Source organism: Thalia democratica, chromosome 3 (genome assembly GCF_965202585.1).
Source record: "Thalia democratica chromosome 3, ktThaDemo2.hap1.1, whole genome shotgun sequence".
NCBI classification, from domain to species: domain Eukaryota; kingdom Metazoa; phylum Chordata; class Thaliacea; order Salpida; family Salpidae; genus Thalia; species Thalia democratica.
In genome coordinates, this window is record NC_139167.1 from 3,990,256 (window position 1) to 4,012,139 (window position 21,884).

Here is a 21,884-nt window from a genome sequence, read left to right on the forward strand (position 1 = left end):
TAACATTGAACAACATCGAACTACTATAATTTTTAAAAGTATACACAAAGTAAGGGTGTAGGGGGGTCCACCTTGATTTTTACAAGGTGAACTTATTTTGTAGAGTTTTATTTGACAGCTTTGAAAAATTTGAAATAATTCTTAAGATATGTGCAATCAAAGTCGGTGATCTCAATAGGTTCCTAATGAAAGGCGCAAACTAAAACTGCAAAAAAAGACAATTACGCTAAAAATCTATCTCCTCCTTTACTTTTTAAGCAATCTTCTTAAAATTTTCACAGAAAGTCTATTATTAAATTTGGAAAAGATTGAATGCATGAATTTTCATAATTTTGAAAATTAAAATTTTTATTAAAAAAGCCTTTTAATTTTTTTTCGTTTTTTTTTTCATTTAAAATTTTTACTTTCTAATATTTTCAAAATTGCATTATTCGTAGTCTTTAAAACTATAAAAGGAATATTTCTTCAAAGTTTGAGCTCTTTAGCTCAAAAAATGAAGGATAAGATAAATTTTTAGTGGTTTTTTAAATTTCTGAGTAAATTGACTAAAAAAATATTTGGTTTTTGTATAAACTTTTTATAAAAAGTGGTTTGTAATTCAAGCTTTCATGTAAGATCCAATGTTATTTTTAGTAAAAAAAATGTTGGAACTGCCCTTAAATTATATTACAACTAATACAACAAAGTTTTTTATTTATTGAAATGACTAAATTTAAGCAGTTTAAAAGAGTACAATATTCTAAGAGGCGTGAGAAAATTAAATGTTAACAAACTATTAATATTTTTAGAGTTATATAAACGACAAATTGCTAAACAATAAAGTCTTGTTATTAACTGAAATGACTTAGAAATGGGCAGTTTAGAAGAGTATAACATTCTCAGGGTCATTGGAAAAGGTAGCTATGGAGAAGTTCATCTTATTCAACACAAAAAAGAAAAGAAACAAGTTTGTACTTAGTTTTAAAATATAACTGAACATTTTCAATGCTTGTTATGCTTTTTTAGTTTTTGTTATCAAAATTTTGATATTGTAGCACATTTAAATGTGCTTTTTTATAATATTCAAAAGATTTACTCTATTTAAAGCACCAAACAACATACTATTTTAATACATAAAAGATTTCAAAAATATGTATACCAACATTTACCCAAATTTTTTTAAATGCCGCCCTTTAAAGAAATAGAAAAGTTATATTATGGCCCATTCCAATAAGATTACTCAAAAAACTACCGTTAAAAACACTTAAAACCTTTTTTTTGCTCTTTATCAACAACTCCAGAAATGTAAGTTTCAAATTATGACTCCCTTACTGCTTATGCCCCCCTTTGGCCCCTTTGCTGCACCCTGATTTAGTTGTTGTGCAATTTTACCTTATATTTTATCATCAAAATTAATAAATTAGTTGAAGTTTTAAACTGTATAAAGCATGAACAGGTCGAAATTGCACAATGGCACAAAATTGCACGAAGATACTTTTGCACAAAGACAAATTTGCATGAGGGGACAAAATTGCACAAAGTCAATTTTGCACAAAATTCATTTTTGCACAAGAGTAAAAATAAACAGAAAAAAAGACTGAAAAATAAGTTAATAAATAAACAAAAATAAAAAAAATAGTTACTGACCATAACTAAAATAGAAAAAATAACTAATAAAGATTATTATAAAAAAAACAATAAATAAAAATAAATTATTTAAAAAAAAAGCTACCAACCATGGGTAAGGGTTAGGAGTAACAGTGATAAAAAAATTAAAACAACTAATTGAAAAAAAAAAGTTGAAAAAAAAAGTTAATTAAAAAAAAGTTACTGACTGAGAGTAAGGGTTAGAAGTAACAGTGATTATGAAAAAATAATAAAAAAATTTAAAGTTGATATAAAAATAAAAGAAATAAGAACTCAAAATTGTCTGCTTGTGCAAAAGTGTCTTTGTGCAATTTTGTAGGCTCATGCAAGTTTAACAGCTACCCTTTTAAAGCATTAAGTAAATATAATTATAAATGTAATTATTAAAAAAACACACAAATAAGTTACTTATAATAAGCACTATTTTCAACAGTATGTCATCAAGAAACTGGCACTACTGAAAGCTTCAAAGCGGGAAAGGAAAGCCGCAGAGTTGGAGGCCAAGCTTCTCAGCAAGTTGCGGCATCCGAATATTGTTTCTTACAAAGATTCGTTTGAGGGGAATGACGGATTCCTTTATATTGTCATGGGGTTGGATGTTTATTCTTATTTGTATACTTTTTATCATGTATTAAGAATATTATAAAGTTGTCTCTTGCATACACTCTTTTCATTTTATTTAAGAGCATTACCGGTTGCTATATATAGTTAGACTGAAATAAATCATTTGTATTTTGATTGCTAAATGTTTATATAGTTTTTAATAAGTATATTGTTATAACTGTAATTAGTTTAATAGTTTTAGTTAGGTTATCAATTTTGTATGTACAAAGCTCTCATAAAGTTAAATTAAAAATAGTATGATACATGAAATGATAATTTTTATGTAAAAAAAGTAATTTTTTACAACTTAAACTCTGAAATAAACTATGGTGTTCATCAAATTTATTTTGACTTTGATTTATATTTGTTGTGGTGATAGCTAATTCAAACGTAAATTTCTTAGTCTTCAAATGATAATTTTAATCAAATTTTTGGTTATAAATAAAAGAAATTATTTAAGATATTATTTATTAAATACATTAAAGCTTTATTTTGCTATCAAAATTTCCTTATGTATTTTATAACAAAAAAAAAACATTCAATATCAAACTTAATTTTTTTTTTCGAAAAACTGACACCAAAATACTTTTTTTAATTATTACTTACTACTTTTTCTCAACAGATTCGCGGAAGGTGGTGATTTATACACTAAACTCAGGGAACACAGAGAGAACAAAGACTACTTGTCAGAAGTTCAGGTAGTAAGGTGGTTCATACAAATCTGCATGGCCATACAGTATCTTCACCAAAGACACATCCTTCATAGGGATCTCAAGACTCAGAATATATTCCTCACAAAGACTAAAATGATTAAAGTGAGAATTTTAATTGGTACTTTATTGAATTTAATTTTGTCTATGTAGATTTCGTTTGGAGTTAATTAATTTGTTTGTTTCTATTTGTTTATAAGTTATAAAATTTGGTTAATATCAAAATGGTATCATTATAATATTATAATACTAATTTTTAAAATATGAGTGTACTTATGTTTCAAAATAGTTGCTATGCAACCTGGTACTTTTAGAAATGCACTAAATGTATTTAGAATTTTTGTAGTTGCAAATTTTAAAAGAATTAAAATACCAAAGCCCTTATACAAAATGGTTATGTATTTTTTATTTATTATACTTTTTATATAGAAGTTGACTACTTATTTATTTTAAGTTATACTGTTTTTAAATTTTTATTTTTCAACTAATTTTGCTACAATTTTTACAATTTTTTTACCTAATCTGGGTTGTAAAAAAACCTGGAATCTTGTATAGATCTGGAATTTAACAATTAAGCCAAAAACACTAGAAAAATATGGATTTTTAAGCTATTTTCACATGTAAAGTAATAAAATTTTAATTAGATACGATAAATCTATCATAAACATAATTTCATGTATCATAACTTTTTATTATTAAAAGACACATTTACAGTAGCTTTCATATATTTTTAATGTTGTTATACTTTATAAGACTGTTTTTTAAGCTCAGATTTAATTTTAAGCCAAAATAGATAAAAAAAAATTTTATTTTTAAAACCTGGAACAAATTTAGAAAACCTGGAGAAAATTTTCTAAAAAATATTTGACAATCTTACATCATTTTTCACAAAAAAAAACTAAAAGTTGAAAATCTGTTTTGTATACATGCCATTTTTTATGCTTGTTTATGAGATACCATTTAAAAAGTACTCAAGCTAGAATTACTTGTAGGTTGGTGATCTAGGAATAGCAAAAGTTCTAGAAGGAGCCACAGATATGGCGACTACATTGATTGGTAAGTTTTACAATAAAATATATAACGTTGTATACTAGTTGTATGTAAGTTGGTATGTGATAAAATAGAAAATTATATTTTAGGAAGGTAAAAAGCCTACAGTATAGTATATACTAACTTATAATATACACTGATTGGTAAGTTTTACGGCAAAATATATAACATTGTATACTAGTATCTATGATATCCTCCTATAAAGTTATAAATATTATAAAGTTGGTATGTAATAAAACTATAAGGTGATCTTTGAGACGTGACAGCTCCTTTAAATGTAGCAACCAGTATAGCATCTGTTTTTCTTATTAACAGGTACACCATACTAATTAAGTTAATTACTGGTTGATAAAAATAATTTTCTTTTGAATATGTAGGAAATTTTTTTGTTTACTAACAGCATATAGTTATTTTTAATAATTATATTATAAACTTGAAAGAGTATTGTTTACACTTATAAAAAATATTATTTAATATGTTTTTACAGTTCTGCTTTTTGACAGGTGTGTCTTATTATACATCTCAATATTCATAGAGTACTTATCTAAAAAAATTTAAAATGATATATGTATTACTCACAACAAGTATTACTAATTTATACTTTTAATTTTACAGGAACACCATACTATATGTCCCCGGAACTTTTCAGCAACAAGCCGTACAACTACAAATCAGATGTATGGGCGCTGGGGTGCTGTGTTTTTGAAATAATGACTCTGAAGCACGCTTTCAATGCAAAAGATATGAACTCGCTTGTATACAAAATCCTGCAAAGAAAAGTTTGTTTTGCATTTATGATTTCATCAGAATTAAGTTAAAACTATTTTAATAAAATTTATCTCAGTTTACAATAAAATTTCAATTTAAAGTTTAGATCTAGACTGTTTTAAGAGATAATTAAATAACACAATAAAGTTTTTGATTTCGTAATAATTTCATAAGTTTACAAATTTTTTAAGGGCACTATAAAGTAGTGGTGATATATTAATGATACACTGGAAAACAATAAAAACACGTATGCAACCGAAAATTTCAATTTAAAGTAGTCTTATAAAAAATTTGTAATGTACTAATAAAACTAAAATATATTTCACAGATACCAAAACTTCCAGACTTATACAGTGTGGAATTATGTGAACTTATTAGATCAATGCTTCACAGTAATGCTGATAAAAGACCTTCTGTAAATAAAATATTGAGAAATCAGTTTATAAAGCATCACATACAACTTTTTCTTGAAGAAAGTAGCAAAAACAGGTAAGTGTTATATTGTTATACTAAAAAGTAAAACTTAGTCAAAAGTTATTTTAAATATGTCAAGTTACTAATTTAAAGTTAAAGTTAAACAATAATAGTAAAATAGTAAACTATATTTTTAATAATACTTGCATGTAACTAAAGTTTCGAAACTTTTACTTTTCAATTTAACATTAATTTTTGAATAAACATTGAAACATGTTTTTCAAGGTAGAAATACAAAAAAATCAAAGTTTCATGGCCTATTTTTTTAAAACAGTTTGCTTTGAATAAAGTTTCAGTTTATGAATCTTTACAGACGTAGAACTTCAAGTAAGACCTCAACGTCTAGCAACAGACCAGATTCATCCAAAAGCACACAACCATCTTCGAAAGATGCAAATAAGATAAACCAAATCACCAAAGAACCATCCAAAATAAACCAAAAAGAACCAATCAAATCAAGTTCAACTTCAAACACACCAAATACACACAGAAGATTAACAAATCAATCAAAATCATCTTCCAACACTCCAGATATACACAGAAGACACTCTAACCAAGTGAAATCTTCCGTATCCAACTCAAGCTCTCCCATTGTGCAGAGAAGAGCTTCAGATATCGTCAAGTCCAGCCACAGGTCTTCGAAATCTAACACACCTGATCTGCAGAGGAAAGCTTTTGACAATGTCAAGTCGAATGTTGGTAAACCACCTAGAGTCGTGCATAAAGAAAATGTAAACTTTATACCTCAAGTGAGTTTTACTTTTAATTTGTTGATTTATAACAATGATATAGTAGTTGAAGTATATATGATCTATTTTTACATATCAATTTTTAGTGTTGTGGTTTTTGTTGTATTTTTTATGTTTTTGTTTTTATGTTCACTTTTTTAAAACTCATCTTTGAAATTTTAGAAGTTTTTAATTTTTTAAGTAAATCTATAATTTTAAAATCAATGTTTAAATTTAAATTATAATGTGCTGAATAACAAGTTACTTAAACAAAAATATTTTTTGTTTAATGTTATGGTTCTTTAATTCTGATTGTTGCCTTTTAATTATCAATTTCATACTTAACTATTGAATTTATCGTTAAAAATATATTAAAACCTATTGCAGTACCAGTATCTTAAAGTTGTTTACTAACTATAAAACTTAAACATTGTTTATTTTAATCGTTTTAAAAATAACACAATTGTGTCAATATAAGTTTGTTTAAATAACTTAATTGAAAACTTCATTTATTATATTTTTTATCAAGCAAAACAATTTTCACTGATAAGAAAAATGAATTACATAATTTTCACTAGAAATAAAACTTACAATATAGCGATTTAATAGCGTCTTTGTCAAGTCTTAAAGCAAACAATAACTTATCAAACACATAAATTTCATTTTGCGTTATAAATTTCCCTTTGTAATTGTTTATCTGTACACACAAAAGATTGGCTTATAAAGATTTTGGAGCTTTTGTAAAAAAAAGCCTCTGTAACCTAAATACAGCTTAAATTATTTCATTGCTTTTAATTTTTTTTAACTTTTCAACTGAGTAAAGTTTGTAATATCTATTGTTTGAGTGCATATTTGCCATGTTTTTAAGTTTAAAGTTTGCTAACTCTCTAATCTTAAAAAAATAAATCGTTTTTCTCCAAAATTTGATATAACTAGATTTGTACTAAAATTTATTAATTTATTTCAAAATGTTTGTAAAATTTACAGTTTTAGATTAAAGTTTTTATCTAGATCATTTAAGCACAATTTTTATAGCTTACTGTTCATCATTGGTTAACACTAATTTTATGTAATAACTTCGTTAGTGCTTGTATTTGAAACTAAGAATCATATATATGATTTAGATTAATTAATTAGTATTTAAATAAACTTTGATAAAATTAAACCTTAATAAAATTAACAGAAAGAAATACCTCAAAAGCAATCGAAAGTCGCAGAAACAAAACCAAATGATTATGAAATAAATGAAAATAACAACAACAATGTGAAAATTGAAAAACAAACTAGACCTCTACCTTCGGTGTCAAGAAATATTCCGAGATACAATGATGCAAAGGTATTAATTATAACAAAGAATTCTTTAATATTTTCCGTTTTGTTCAAATTGTATTTATTCTATTATTTTCAAAAACCTTAATGGAAATATTTTGAACTAAGGCTCCTTTTGTATTTCAAACGTTTGTGCAAGACTATATTGTTTTGTTTTAAGATATCTTTTTGGAAAGAGTATCTAAAGCTGTTTGTAAAAAAATAAAAAGCATTTAGTTTGCAAAAATTATAGTTACATTAAATAAAATTTCATAGAACCAACCTAGGCAAAGACATAGTGATTCTTACAGTCCAATACATGAAGTAAGGAAAGAACCAAGAAAACTTCCAATGAATTACAACAATAATAATGTCAAACATGTGAGTTTACTTTTTTAAATACTTTTTAAAGTTGTTTATATCTAAAAAATATCTTGACTTTTTACTGGTCACTAGAATAGTCATTTTGTAAGTTTTTTTATTTTAATAATATTCTAAACTAACAAATTTTTTGAACCTTAACTTTTTAAAAGTCACTGTTATTTTACTTGTTTAATATGAAAGTTAAGTTTTTTAACATGTATCAAAAAATATATTTTGATAAAATCAAAGTACAAATTACTTGGTAAACTTTTAGGAAATATAAAAAAAGGTTATAAAAATAAGGAAATAAAAAAGGTTATATAAGGAAATCATAAGACAAATTAAAAGATAGTTGTTGCAGTTTTGTATAAGATACGGAAAAAAATATATAGAAATAATTTATTGAATTTTAATTTCCTTTTTTTTCTTTAAAGTTATTTATTTATCATAACTAAAAATATTTTATGTACTTTTATAATTATTGTAATAAAGTTTTTAGTTTAATTTAAATTTTATTTACCAAAGTTTATTACCTTAAATACGTTTGAATACCACTAAAATAAAAGTAAATAAATACTTATTGATAAGTAAATCTACATAAACTAAAAGTAAAACCTAAAATTAATTGTACGAAGTTGTTTAAGTTTCAATGTTTTTTGGTGTATAAAATAACCTTTTCAAAAGTTATCATAACTTTTGCAAGTCGTTTTTATTAAAATCACGTAAATCTCATGTTCTTAAACCCTAGTGAATACTTTATAGGTTTAGTCAAGTTTACTCAAGTGAATTTTAAGTTGTTTTCAAAATTGTTCACTGTAAAATTGTTTCTTTAAAGTTTTACGCTATATGACTATATAAACATAGAAGCGTGAATAAATTTGAAATTTTTGAATGATTTAAATGTCAAATTTATTCATTGCTTTACCATATTTGATATTTTGCTTAGTTTTACACTAAACTTTTAATTTTTGAAACTACTTTAATAACCGCTTTAAATATAATATTTACACTTAACTAAACTTTTTTCAATGTTACATATCACTATAAAAATTTAAGCTAAACTCGTTTACGATGAGCTAAATATAATTTTCTTTCATATTTTAGCAAATAACTCAAGCATGTTCTAACAAAAACAAATTTAAACTTAACTATTAGCACCAGTTGCCTGTTCTATATCATATCAGCAGCCCAATATATGTTAACAATGATAAAGTTATCTAAAAATCTAAAAAAAAAATATTTTTTCCAAAATATCTTGTTTGTTAAATATTTGAAATTTTAAAGGCATATGTCAAGTACAGAACAAAAAATCTACTTGTTTAGTTAAGATTGTTGCTATGCTATTTTTACATATATATATGTCAAAAGCTTTGTTATATTATACTAAATTGTTGAAAAATATTAGTAGATTAAAATTATTATACTTAATCATATTTTTTTTTTGTTAGTAGTTTTATTATTTTAAAACCTACAAGTTTTTGTCCCTAAAATAGCTTGTTTTTTGGTAAATACTTTAAATTTTTAAGGCATCTGTTAACTGTAGAACAAAAAACCTTTACATTACGGTAGCTTTTTTTATTTACTTAGAATTATCAGTGTACTATGTTTAAAGATAGTTGTCAAAAATTTTACTTTGAAGTTTTTGGTATGTATAGCTGTTTTGTTTTGTTATTTTTTTTAGAATTTACAAAATGTTTTTTGGAAAATATCAGTTAAAATTATGGATTTGAACGTAATATAGTTATAATTAACTAAATTACAAATTAAAGTATGTTTTTAATTAAATTAAACTTATTTATTTTCATAGATATTTTGTGTAAGTTTTTTTTGTCGAAGTTTATTTGAAAAAAATAAATTAAAAGTTAACATTGAACTTGAATGATACATATACTTTTATAGTAAAACAAAGTATGTAGTAAAAACTTATGGCTAATATGTAACGATGTGTCATAACTACTAAAATAAAATTTGTTCTAAATAAAAAGTAAAGCGTATTTTTATACTATATGTTTATTTTTAACTTTTTTTAGACATAATTTTAATAAAAGTTAATAAATCAAAATTAGATTTTTTGTATTTATGCTGTTTTTTAAATATTAGATGATATAATTTATCTGAGCGTAGGTGTAAAAAACAAATATAAATGTTTAAAGTTGTAAATTTTTATTTTAAAAGTACCTTCAAAAAAACAGCTTAACATTTTTCAAGTTCCTTTTATATTTTTAAGTTTAATTATTTTGAACAATACATATGGGTATTGGTCATAACAAAATATTTAGTTTTTTAAATATTACCAACAAATACAATTTACTTAATACTCTTGAATATTGGTACATGTACTTTAAAAACGAGTTGCAAATGTTATCGTACTTTTCAACAATACTTAAACTTGACTTTATTTAAATATTAATAATTATATTTAAAGTTCGTTATTTTATAAAACTTTTATTCCATTTCGTAATAATATCTTTAATGTCTTTAAAGTAAAATAAGAATTTTATTGTTACTATTATGTTTTATAGCATATTGAAATAATGATTCAAAAAGTTAATGATCATTTAAACTTGACATTACAAAATAATTTTAAATTGTCATCGTAAAAACGTTTTTTCAATTTCGCTAAAATATCGTGCTCAAAGTCAAATATTGCCGGAAGTTGAATGACGTAGTAGAATATTGTGACTTTTGTGACGTAATGTAGTTGAACTATGACGATTGTGACGTAACAAGAGAATTATTTTGCCTAATGTCAAGTTCATTTAATGTTTTTTTCCAAATTTGTTGATTTATAATATAAATTTATACTAAATACCCAAGCTTTTATTTTTAATTTTTCCACAATAATTTTAATAATAGTTATCTATTTTCATAATTTTTATAATAATTAACTTTAATTTTATTTTAGGTGGAAAATTCAAGTTCAAACAATGTTGTTACAAATCATCACAAAAATGATGCTAGAATCGTCAAAAGTGAGAAAATCAAGTTAGTTAAGAATTATTTTCTCTTAAACCTAAAATAAAATTAATATTTGTAAACAATATTTTACAAAGAAAATATAAAATTTTAGTGAAACATGTTTTAAAAAATTCATTATTAGAATTACATAGATAAAACCAAAACTTCTTTTTTTAATTATACCCTTGAATATTAAAATCTTAAGGTAAAAGTTTAATAGTTATTGCAAAAAAATGTTTAATAATGACAATAAAGCAGTTTAAAATTTTTGAATATTGATAAAGTTTCCTACCTATAAAATTTACTATATAATGAACAAAAACAGTAACCCACGGATTTTTAGTTGTTTTTTTTTTAAGTTGCAAAATTTTTATTTGTATTTAACTATCGCGGTTTCAAAAACTTTTAAAAGTGTTTGTAAAAGTATCTACTTTTTATAAGAATTTTCAGCTGTTTTGAAGTACTACTTAACTTTTACTACATTGACTTTAGGTGTTTAAAGCACTTTTATAAGTTCTTTGTAACTTATTTGAACTTTTTTAATGTTTCACCTAAACTTTTAGTCTTTATAGACATTTATAAACTAAAAAAAATAAATGCATAGTTTTGAAAAAAGTTTTTTACAAAAGCAGTAATAGTTTTTTTGAAAACTATTTTTAGTCTTAAATACACATAATGTTCATAATTTAAAAGAAGTTTCAAATTTTCTATTGTAAGTGTGATAAATCTATCATTTAAAAGATTCTATTGAAAATTTTTCAACTAAGTAGGAAGTATTTAAACATTTTTTTTCAGATCAAAAGATCCTCATTTAAATTCATCCGGGGAGAGTATGGCTTCTAATTTTTCATCAGTTTCAACTGCTTCAAAAGTAAATTTGTTTTAAATCTTTTATTTGTTAATACGTTGTATAAGTGGCTAATAAAGAAATATTTTGTGATAAAGTTTTTATCAAAAAAAACTAATTAAACTTAATTTAGTTGAAAAAACAATCTTAATGCACTTTTTTTTCGTTTTTGGACTTGGAAAGAGCATAATTGATTATAAATAAATTCTTCAAACTTAGTTTTAAGAATGTTCGCTTGTAGGGTAGTATTGAATAAGCATAAATACTGCTAAAAATCATATCTCGTATTTATCAGAATTAAATGTGTCTTTTTATATTAGCTAGTTTTCAGAATTAAAAAATAAAGATTAGGTAGAATATGGTTAGATTTTAAAACATTATATCAAAGAATTTGAAATTTATTAGATAGTAATTTTATCGTTTATGTTTAACTCTTATCAAAAGGATAAATAAAATAATCTCAAGGTTTTCTATACATAAACTAATTAAATTTTACAAAAAAAAACATTAGTTCAATAAATCATTCAATTGCAATTCTATTAGAGGTTATAAGTATCGGTTACTTATTAACTCTTGTTAAAAGATTAAGCAGAATAGCTTAAGGTTATATAACTATAAACTAAGATACTTTCAAATTATAAAAAAAGAGATAATAGATTATAATTTTCTAACTATATTTTAACTTTATACTTATATTATGTATCTTGTATATTAGCTCAAAGAAAAAGTTTAGTCCATGTTTTATAGAAAATATTTGTATTTATTTTTATTAAATTCTAAGAAACATATTTACTTTTCATTTTTATTTTTTCTTCATTCATATACATTCAAGTTACAGAGTTTTTTGAAAGTCTTAGTTGTGAAACTAAAACTTTATACATCTTATATACTTAATCAAAAAACAATTTTGATATGTATCTTATTAAAGTTATTTGTATTTTAAATTTATCTTTGCTTTGCTATAAAAAACATATCTATTAGTTATGTTATCATTCTTTTTTGTCCATTTATATATATTCAAGTTACAGATTTTTTTGCTTGAAACACTGTTGCAAAATAAAGTTAATAAATATATATATATTATTTTCTCTAGTATTTTTATATATTTAGAGAAGTGCTGCTAGGGAAAGAAGAAGACAAAAACAAAGAAACAGAATGAGCAGTTATTCAAATAATAATAAAAATAATGGTTAGTTAAATAAAATTAATAGTAATTCAAATAAAAATAAAAATAATGTTTAGTTAAAAAAAATTAATACTTATTCAAATGATAACTAAAATAATGGTTAGTTAAATAAAACTAATAGTTATTCAAATGATAATAAAAATAATGGTCAGTTAAATAAAATAAATAGTTATTCAAATAAGGGTAAAAATAATGGTTAGTTAAATAAAATAAATATTTATTAAAATGATGGTAAAAATAAAGTTAGTTAAATAAAATTAATAGTTATTCAAATGATGATAAAAATAATGGTCAGTTAAATAAAATTAATAGTTATTCAAATAATGGTAAAAATAATGGTTAGTTAAATAAAATAAATAGTTATTTAAATGATAATAAAAATAATGGTTAGTTAAATAAAATTAATAGTTATTCGAATGATAATAAAAATATTGGTTAGTTAAACAGAATGAGCAGTTATAAAATGATGGTAAAAATAATGTTAGTTAAATAAAATAAATAGTTATTTAAATGATGGTAAAAATAATGGTTAGTTAAATAAAATTAATAGTTATTCAAAAGATAATAAAAATAATGGTTAGTTAAACCGAATGAGCAGTTATTCAAATGATGGTAAAAATAATGGTTAGTTAAATAAAATTAATATTTATTCAAATGCAATAAAAATAATGGTTAGTTAAATAAAATTAATATTTATTCAAATGACAGTAGAAATAATGGTTAGTTAAATAAAATTAATAGTTATTCAAATAAGGGTAAAAATAATGGTTAGTTAAATAAAATAAATATTTATTAAAATGATGGTAAAAATAAAGTTAGTTAAATAAAATTAATAGTTATTCAAATGATGATAAAAATAATGGTCAGTTAAATAAAATTAATAGTTATTCAAATAATGGTAAAAATAATGGTTAGTTAAATAAAATAAATAGTTATTTAAATGATAATAAAAATAATGGTTAGTTAAATAAAATTAATAGTTATTCAAATGATAATAAAAATATTGGTTAGTTAAACAGAATGAGCAGTTATAAAATGATGGTAAAAATAATGTTAGTTAAATAAAATTAATAGTTTTTCAAATTATGGTAAAAATAATGGTTAGTTAAATAAAATAAACAGTAATTCAAATGATGGTAAAATTAATGGTTAGTTAAATAAAATTGATAGTTATTCAAATGATGGTAAAATAATGGTTAGTTAAATAAAATAAATATTTATTCAAATAATAATAAAAATAATGGTTAGTTTAATAAAATTAATAGTTATTCAAATGACAGTAGAAATAATGGTTAGTTAAATAAAATAAATAGTAATTCAAATGATGGTAAAATTAATGGTTAGTTAAATAAAATAAATAGTTTTCCAAATGATAATAAAAATAATGGTTAGTTAAATAAAATTAATAGTTATTCACATGATGTTAAAGGTTTGATTAGAATAACTTGTCCACTAAGTTAAGTTTTCTTTTATTTAAAAGAACTGTCATGTCAGTTTATTCTTTTGAAAATATTTATTTTTCTTTTAGGGCATAGGGGGTCCACCTTGATTTTTACAATAATTTTGAACTTTACTTACATAAAGATCTTTATTTTTACTCTTTACAAGTCAGTAAACTGAGCAATCGTTTTTAGTTAAGGCGAATCACTTTATTTCCAAAATTGTGGTAAGTTTGTGTCTTAGACTAAAAAATTTATTACAAAATATAAAATTCAATCTTTTAACATATTCTAAATTAAAGGTTTAAAAGTTAAATGTCACGAACTAATTTAAATAGTATCCTAGCCTCTTGTATAATTATTTATTCTTTTTTTTTTAACTTTTACTTAATAACAGATATACTAACTTCAAACATTAATTTTATTTCAAAAATTTTAACAATCATGTTATAATTACGTTTTCATTTTTTCACAGAAATAATTTTTTTATTTCATTTTTTTACAGAAATAATCAATCCAATATCAAATGGCTCTGGGGACAACATAAAAACATCAGAAAATAAAAAAATATCTTCAGATTTGAAAAAAGTTTCGCCAGATACTGTATTCAATAATGGTGACAATAATTATAATAAGGTATTATTTTGTTAATTTATTACAACATAAAAAAAAATTATCTAGATTCTGTATTTAATAGCGGTGATAACAATTATAATAAAGTAAATGTTTTCTTAATTTATTATAACATAAAAAAAAAACTTATCTAGATTCTGTATTTAATAGCAGTGATAACAATTATAATAAGGTAATTGTATGTAACACTTATATAGACTTAGGTTTTAGTTTTATGCATAACTTCTATTGTTTCCAAACAACTTGTACATTTCAATTAAACTTTATCTCAGTGTTTGAATCCAAATATAAAATGTTGTTTTTTAGATATTTAGAAACGAATGTATATTTATATTCTGTCACCTATGTTTAACTTACCATATGAAGTCATGTTTGTGAATTGATTATAAAATATATTTATATTCTGTTAATTTTGTTTTAAATCAACTTTCAACTTTAATTTAGATGGTATTAACTTGTAACTAAAGACTCTATAAATTCATTTATTGTTTAAATAGTTATTTTTGATATATCTTATACTATTTTTTTTATACACTAGTTTATTCATTAACTATATTCAATTATACAACAAAGAAAATATTTTTTCACAGAAAGAAAGAAAAAATAGCAACGTATCGCCAGTAAGCTCGGAAGATAATAAGTTTGTTTTATTTTTATTTAAATATTTAAGAAGTAATTTCCCCTAAATGAGTATTGTTAGATCAAGTGTTTTGTTTATGGTAGCTTCAAGTTGAAGTTAATTAAAATTTTAAAATTTATAAGTAATATAATTTTTTCAAGATGGGCTTGAAGACGACTATTAAAATGGCTCTATAAATTTTAAAAACTTATTTATTTTTGTATATCTTGACAATGTAAGTTTAAGTTTTTTATTTTAGAACTTATAAAGAGTGGGAATTTTTGACTTTGAATAATAATTAAATTATTAAATATATTTAATTGATAATTATTTAACAAAGTTTTCTACATTTAAGTTGTTTTTAAATTACCATACAAAATAACAGTTTTATTTTATTCTTTACAGAAAAGAGTCAGAATTTTTCTCATTACTTTCATCAACACTGAAGCTCGAAAAGGGGAATTCCCCTAACATGAGCCCTAATAACTCGGAAGAACTCACGAACCAAATATCAGGGATGTCGAATGACCACGTAACATCTAACCATGATCACGTGAATTCGTCAACCAATCAGAGGAGTGATGACGTGACTTTGTTGTCCAATCAGAGACAGTTATCACCGGTTGAAGAGTTGAGCGAATCAAATTTAAGCCAAAACAGAGTTGACGAAATTGAAGTTTGTGCTTAAGTATATCTTATTATGTTTTTATATAGCATATGTTTTATTTTTGGTATGTATTTTTTATATTTAATTAATTTTTTTAGTTTTTGTAAATAAAAAGAAAATGTTTTAGCAAACTAACACCAGTCAACATAAAGTTATAAATAAAACAAATAAACTTTAAAGTTTTTAAACTGATACTAATAGATTTTTTACTAAAATCATTTGAAGCTATTTAAAATAAATGCCTAATATTTAAACTTTTTTGCCTAAATTTAAACACTCAATTAAGGGTAGCATTTTAGTTTTTATTGTTATAAAATATATGAACTATAATATTTAAAACTTGTTTATCTTTTTTGTCTGGCATGCTTTTAAAGAACGAACAACTATTGTGTCTAAAGAATAACTTTTGCAATTCTCATTATAGAACTGAAAAGAGATATCATACTTTAAACTCTTTAATAGTTCTTTGTTACCCAACAAGTAATTTATAGTCCTGGAAATGACGTTAAATTGTTCTGGTGTATGACTCGATAACCGAAAGATTTTTTCGTGTATCAGGTCCTTGGACCAAATTTTTTGAGCACTTTTTTGTCGTTAAATAAACAATGTATATTATTTGATAAAATCTTCTTTTTTTTGGAACTGGTGTAACAGCTAAGCGAACATACAATTATAATTTAAATAATAAGTATTTATAGCGCTATGTAGTAAAGTTATTTGGTGTTCCAATTTATTTGTTGATTCTCCTGCTTAAACTTGTTTTGTACAGTAGTACTTGTAAAATAAAAAAACAATCAATCAGAACCAAAGTAATATAACACTTATATTTAAATGTTAGAACAGATTTATTTTCTGCTAAATATAAAAAATGTTTATCAATTTTTTCACAGAAAAACCCAAAAGGCCTTACACCAGAAGCAACTTTTACAAGAGTTAAATTTCCTGACAACTTAGTTGAAAAACCTAAAAATAAACTCATTTCACAAGGTTGTTTATATTTGTTTAATTATTTTAATTTTTTTTAATAAAACTTTTAAATCTAATTTTGTTTAAGTTTTGTTATGCAGTGTACAATTAGACTTAAACACTTTAAATAAATTTAAAAACCTAAGTTCAACTTAAAATTTAAGTATAATGATATGTACATATAAAAGTAACAAAATTTATAAAGTTAAAATAGAAGCTAAAAAAATATATATTGAAAAGTATTTTGAATGAGATTAAAAACTGTATTTATAATATTTCTATGTTTTTTATGTGTTACAGATGTAAGTTTAAACTTTTTTGTCTGAGCTTGATTTGTATTTTTATTAATTCTTAAGTAAAAAGGAGGTTTGGACACCAAATATATTGTTAGTTTTTAATTTTATACTTAAGTGTAATTAGATTGATTTTTTTTACAAAAATAAATTATTGTTTTTCTATACAACTTTTTTTTTATGTTTGTTATGTTTATTTTAATATTCTTGCTTCCTAAGTTTATTTAGTTTGTAACAAAATTTAATGTTTTATTCAATAACAAATATATTTATCAGTTTAAACAAACTTACTAAAATGGGTTATGATATAACTGTTTACATTAATTAAAAAAGACTCAACTTATTTGTACAAGTAAGTTTTATATTTGGGATTTTGTAAGTAAGTTGTAATATGTTAAATAATATAAAATAAACATCTAGTCCAACTAAATATATACAATTAAAAATACTTTAAAAGTGTTTTTGACTAAGGCCGTAGGGGGACAAGATATTTTTTTACAAAAACTAAAGGTTGACCCTTATTTTAAAACCAGAATTATAAAAATTTTTTTTTTTTTGATTCAATAACTTTGGTTGATTTTTGAGAAATTTTTTTAATTATGATAAAAATGTCTTAAAATACGACTGTTAGTAGTTTAATAAAAACTAAAAACTGAGAAAGTTTAAAAACTAAAGGATAAATACATTTTTAGTAAAATGACCTTAACTTGTTCAGTTTTTATAGCCTTATAATTACAAAAATAAGTAAAAATTATAGTTTTTGATATTAAATTGTTACATGAAAATATCAACGATTTTTTTTTAAAGCATTGATACCATAGACAGAAAACTTATTTTAGGATTTTTTTTATAACTGTAGCAGTTTTAATTGCTATAATCATGAAAAATATGTTTCAAATATCTAGCAACTGTTAATGGCTATTGTCATATAAATAATACCTTAGATAGTATGTTTAGTTTTTACAAGACATAAATACCTAAACTAAATACTTATCATAATACACCTAGAAAATATATTAAAAAGTTAGGAAAAACTTTTTTATAGAGCAGCTTTAACATCTACTGCTGGACTGATAGAGAGAATTGATTCATTTAAAATTAATTAAATATAAAGTTTGTTTAATTTTAACAAATATAACTTTTGCTTATCTCAGCACTTCTGGCTTCTAATTTGTTGAATAGTTAATATAATTGATTACGGAAAAAAAATATTAAATATAAATTTAAAGTCAATACATCTTAAACAAATTTTATTACAGCTACATTAGCATCTACTGGAAGATTGATGGACAGAATAGTCTTACTCAGGAAAGACTGCATAAAAGGTCTTGGAGTTCAATTGTTGCATAAAGCATATGAGTTGTTAGACCAAAATATTGATGAAGACATATTACAAGTATATTGAACAATTGTTTTTATTATTTTATTAGTAATTATTACAACAAAGCTTATGAATTATTAGACCAAAATATTGATGAAGACATATTACAAGTATGTTGAAATATTGTTTTTATTATTTTATTAGTAATTATTACAACAAATCATATGAATTATTAGATCAAAATATTGATGAAGATATATTACAAGTATATTGAACAATTGTTTTTATTATTTTATTAGTAATTGTTACAACAAAGCTTATGAATTGTTAGATCAAAATATTGATGAAGATATATTACAAGTATTTTGAACAATTGTTTTTATTATTTTATTAGTAATTATTACAACAAAGCATATGAATTATTAGACCAAAATATAGACGAAGATGTATTACAAGTATATTGAACAATTGTTTTTACTATTTTATTAGTAATTATTACAACAAAGCATATGAATTATTAGACCAAAATATAGACGAAAACATATTACAAGTATATTGAACAATTGTTTTTATTATTTTATTAGTAATTATTACAACAAAGCATATGAATTATTAGACCAAAATATTATTGAAGATATATTACAAGTATGTCGAACAATTGTTTTTATTATTTTATTAGTAATTATTACAACAAAGCTTATGAATTATTGGACCAAAATATTGACGAAGACATATTACAAGTATATTGAACAATTGTTTTTATTATTTTATTAGTAATTATTACAACAAAGCATATGAATTATTAGACCAAAATATTGATGAATATATATTACAAGTTTGTCGAACTATTGTTTTTATTATTTTATTAGTAATTATTACAACAAAGCATATGAATTATTAGATCAAAATATTGATGAAAATATATTACAAGTATAATAAACAATTGTTTTTATTATTTTATCAGTAATTATTACAACAAAGCATATGAATTATTAGATCAAAATATAGACGAAGATATATTACAAGTATATTGAACAATTGTTTTTATTATTTTATTAGTAATTATTACAACAAAACATATGAATTATTAGATCAAAATATTGATGAAGATATATTACAAGTATTTTGAACAATTGTTTTTATTATTTTATTAGTAATTATTACAACAAAGCATATGAATTATTAGACCAAAATATTGATGATTAAACGTATTAAAAATAAATTTTATTTATAAATTTGATGTATTTATTTTTAGGGGCAACTAATTGCCTTATTAGGAAAACCTAGATGTTTTTTATATCAATTAAAAATAAATTAGTTTAAATGTCTAAATTTAACAGTTATAAATCTCATACATTTAACTTTTTTATAAAAACTGTTTTTAATATAAATAATATTTTTAGGAACAACTAATTACCTTGTTAGGAAAACCTAGATGTTTTCTATGTAAATTATTTTTTCTTTTAAAATGTATACATTTAACAGTTTAAATCTAATACATTTAACTTTTATATAAAAACTGTTTTTGATATAAATGATATTTTTAGGAGCAACTAATCTCCTTATTAGGAAAACCTCGTTTTTACCAGTGGGCCGGAAAAATTTGGCAGTTAAAATTTTGCGAAGAGTCCATATTCGACCATTGTGGGTCTATATCAGCTATGTGAATAAAAAATAAATTATATTAAAAATAACTCTTTAAAAACAATGATATTTGCTGTATTTTTTTAATAATCCTTTGTGAACAATTAAGTTTTGATAATTTTAGTGGAAATTTTAAAAACTTTTATAAAAATTATCGGTTGTAATATGATATTATAAAGACATGTCTTTCAATAAGTTAAAATTAAAGTTTTCTCTTTATGCTTTTCAAATTTTAAATTGTATATTTTAAATAGTATGTAATAAATTGATTTTCAAAGATATTTTAAGTTTTTATGCTTATAAAGTTTTACCTCTAAAAGTCTGAATTTAATCAAAAAATTAGAACGCTTTCACTATAGTATTTTACATCTTTAAACTGTGTTGTTTTCTTTTAAAGTTTTTATGGTTTTAAAGATTTTTAAAATAGCTTTTTATTTACTCTAAATCAAATTCAAACCAAATTTTATATCAATTTTTATTTTTTTAAGAACTTTGTAATAAAACAAGTAAAAACACCCAATTAGTTTATAATAATCTTTTAGTTTGCTAAAATTTATTGTTTATAAAGCAATTAAAATATTTTTTGGCTGCTTTAGGTATAAAATAATGACAAAAATCTATTCACATTTATATTTATATGATATTTTTTTTGTACAAGTGAAAAAAACAAAAATCAAAAGTTTCTTATCTTCTGTGAATTTATTCTCATTTTCGTTAAATTTTGAACTTTTATTGTATGTAATTTTCAGATATTGTTAAATTTACATTTTTATACTTATTTTTTTACATTTATCTATTTTTACATCAATTTAAACACCAAAAAAGTACTGAAATTTAAATTTTTTGCTGCTAAATTTTATTTTTGGCTGCAATTGAAAAAAGCAAAAAGTTTTGTTCATTCCTTAAAATTTATAAATATTATCGAAAATGTAGCTGAAAATTTTATCACTGTTGTTTTTTAATTTTTATTATTAGCTGTGTGTTTTTTATAAATCAAATAAATTTTAGAATTTAAAATATTTGTTTTTTATTTTATACATTATTTGGTGTAATTTAAGGTAGTTGCATAAAATATTTTTGTTTTGGCAAGGTATAAATACTGCTGTCGATTATCTATTTTATAATAATTGATATAAAGTTCTAAATACTTAAAATTTCATTGAAATTAGAAGTACTATAAATTTTCAATTCATTCTTGTAAAACTTTACATTTAAAGGCTGGAATATTTGACTTTATTTTGAAATAACAATTTGCACAATTTCTGAGGACTCTATTTTTATCTAGAAGATGAGTTTTTATTGATTAATCTTGAAAACGTAATTAAAGCTCTTAAAAAAGTCATCTAAAGTTGTACATATGTTGTTGAAAATTAAAAATAAATACCAAGGTCTGTTTACCTAAAACTTAACTGTTAAACAAATAAAAAAATCAGTCAGAAACTCAAGAAGTTATAATGTGTATGTTACATATTTTTTGTAAAGTTTAGGTCAAAAATTTATTTTAACTTTGAGCCTTTCTCACGGCAGAAAGTTTCTGTTAAATACATATTTAGCCGATGTTTTTTTTTAATCATTAAAGAATCATTGATTGATGTTCAGAAAATAATAGTTCAATTTAGTAGTAACCGATTCAATAACACAAACCTATAAGTAAAACTTAAACAAACTTTAAGTTACATTA

General features: G+C 22.4%; 1 protein-coding gene across 1 annotated transcript; it reads left to right on the forward strand.

Moving 5' to 3' along the window:
* Positions 1 to 793: 793 nt before the first annotated feature.
* LOC145831462 (uncharacterized) lies at positions 794 to 20,348 on the forward strand. Its single transcript, XM_082938732.1, has 18 exons — positions 794 to 946; positions 2,060 to 2,217; positions 2,852 to 3,044; positions 3,932 to 3,995; positions 4,605 to 4,768; positions 5,086 to 5,246; positions 5,545 to 5,980; positions 7,143 to 7,295; positions 7,544 to 7,648; positions 10,536 to 10,615; positions 11,384 to 11,459; positions 12,546 to 12,624; positions 14,566 to 14,696; positions 15,284 to 15,333; positions 15,718 to 15,988; positions 16,870 to 16,966; positions 18,498 to 18,634; positions 20,107 to 20,348. The coding sequence occupies exons 1-18, from the start codon at positions 851 to 853 to the stop codon at positions 20,224 to 20,226; spliced, it is 2,571 nt and encodes an 856-aa protein (XP_082794858.1). The 5' UTR covers positions 794 to 850; the 3' UTR covers positions 20,227 to 20,348.
* Positions 20,349 to 21,884: the final 1,536 nt, after the last annotated feature.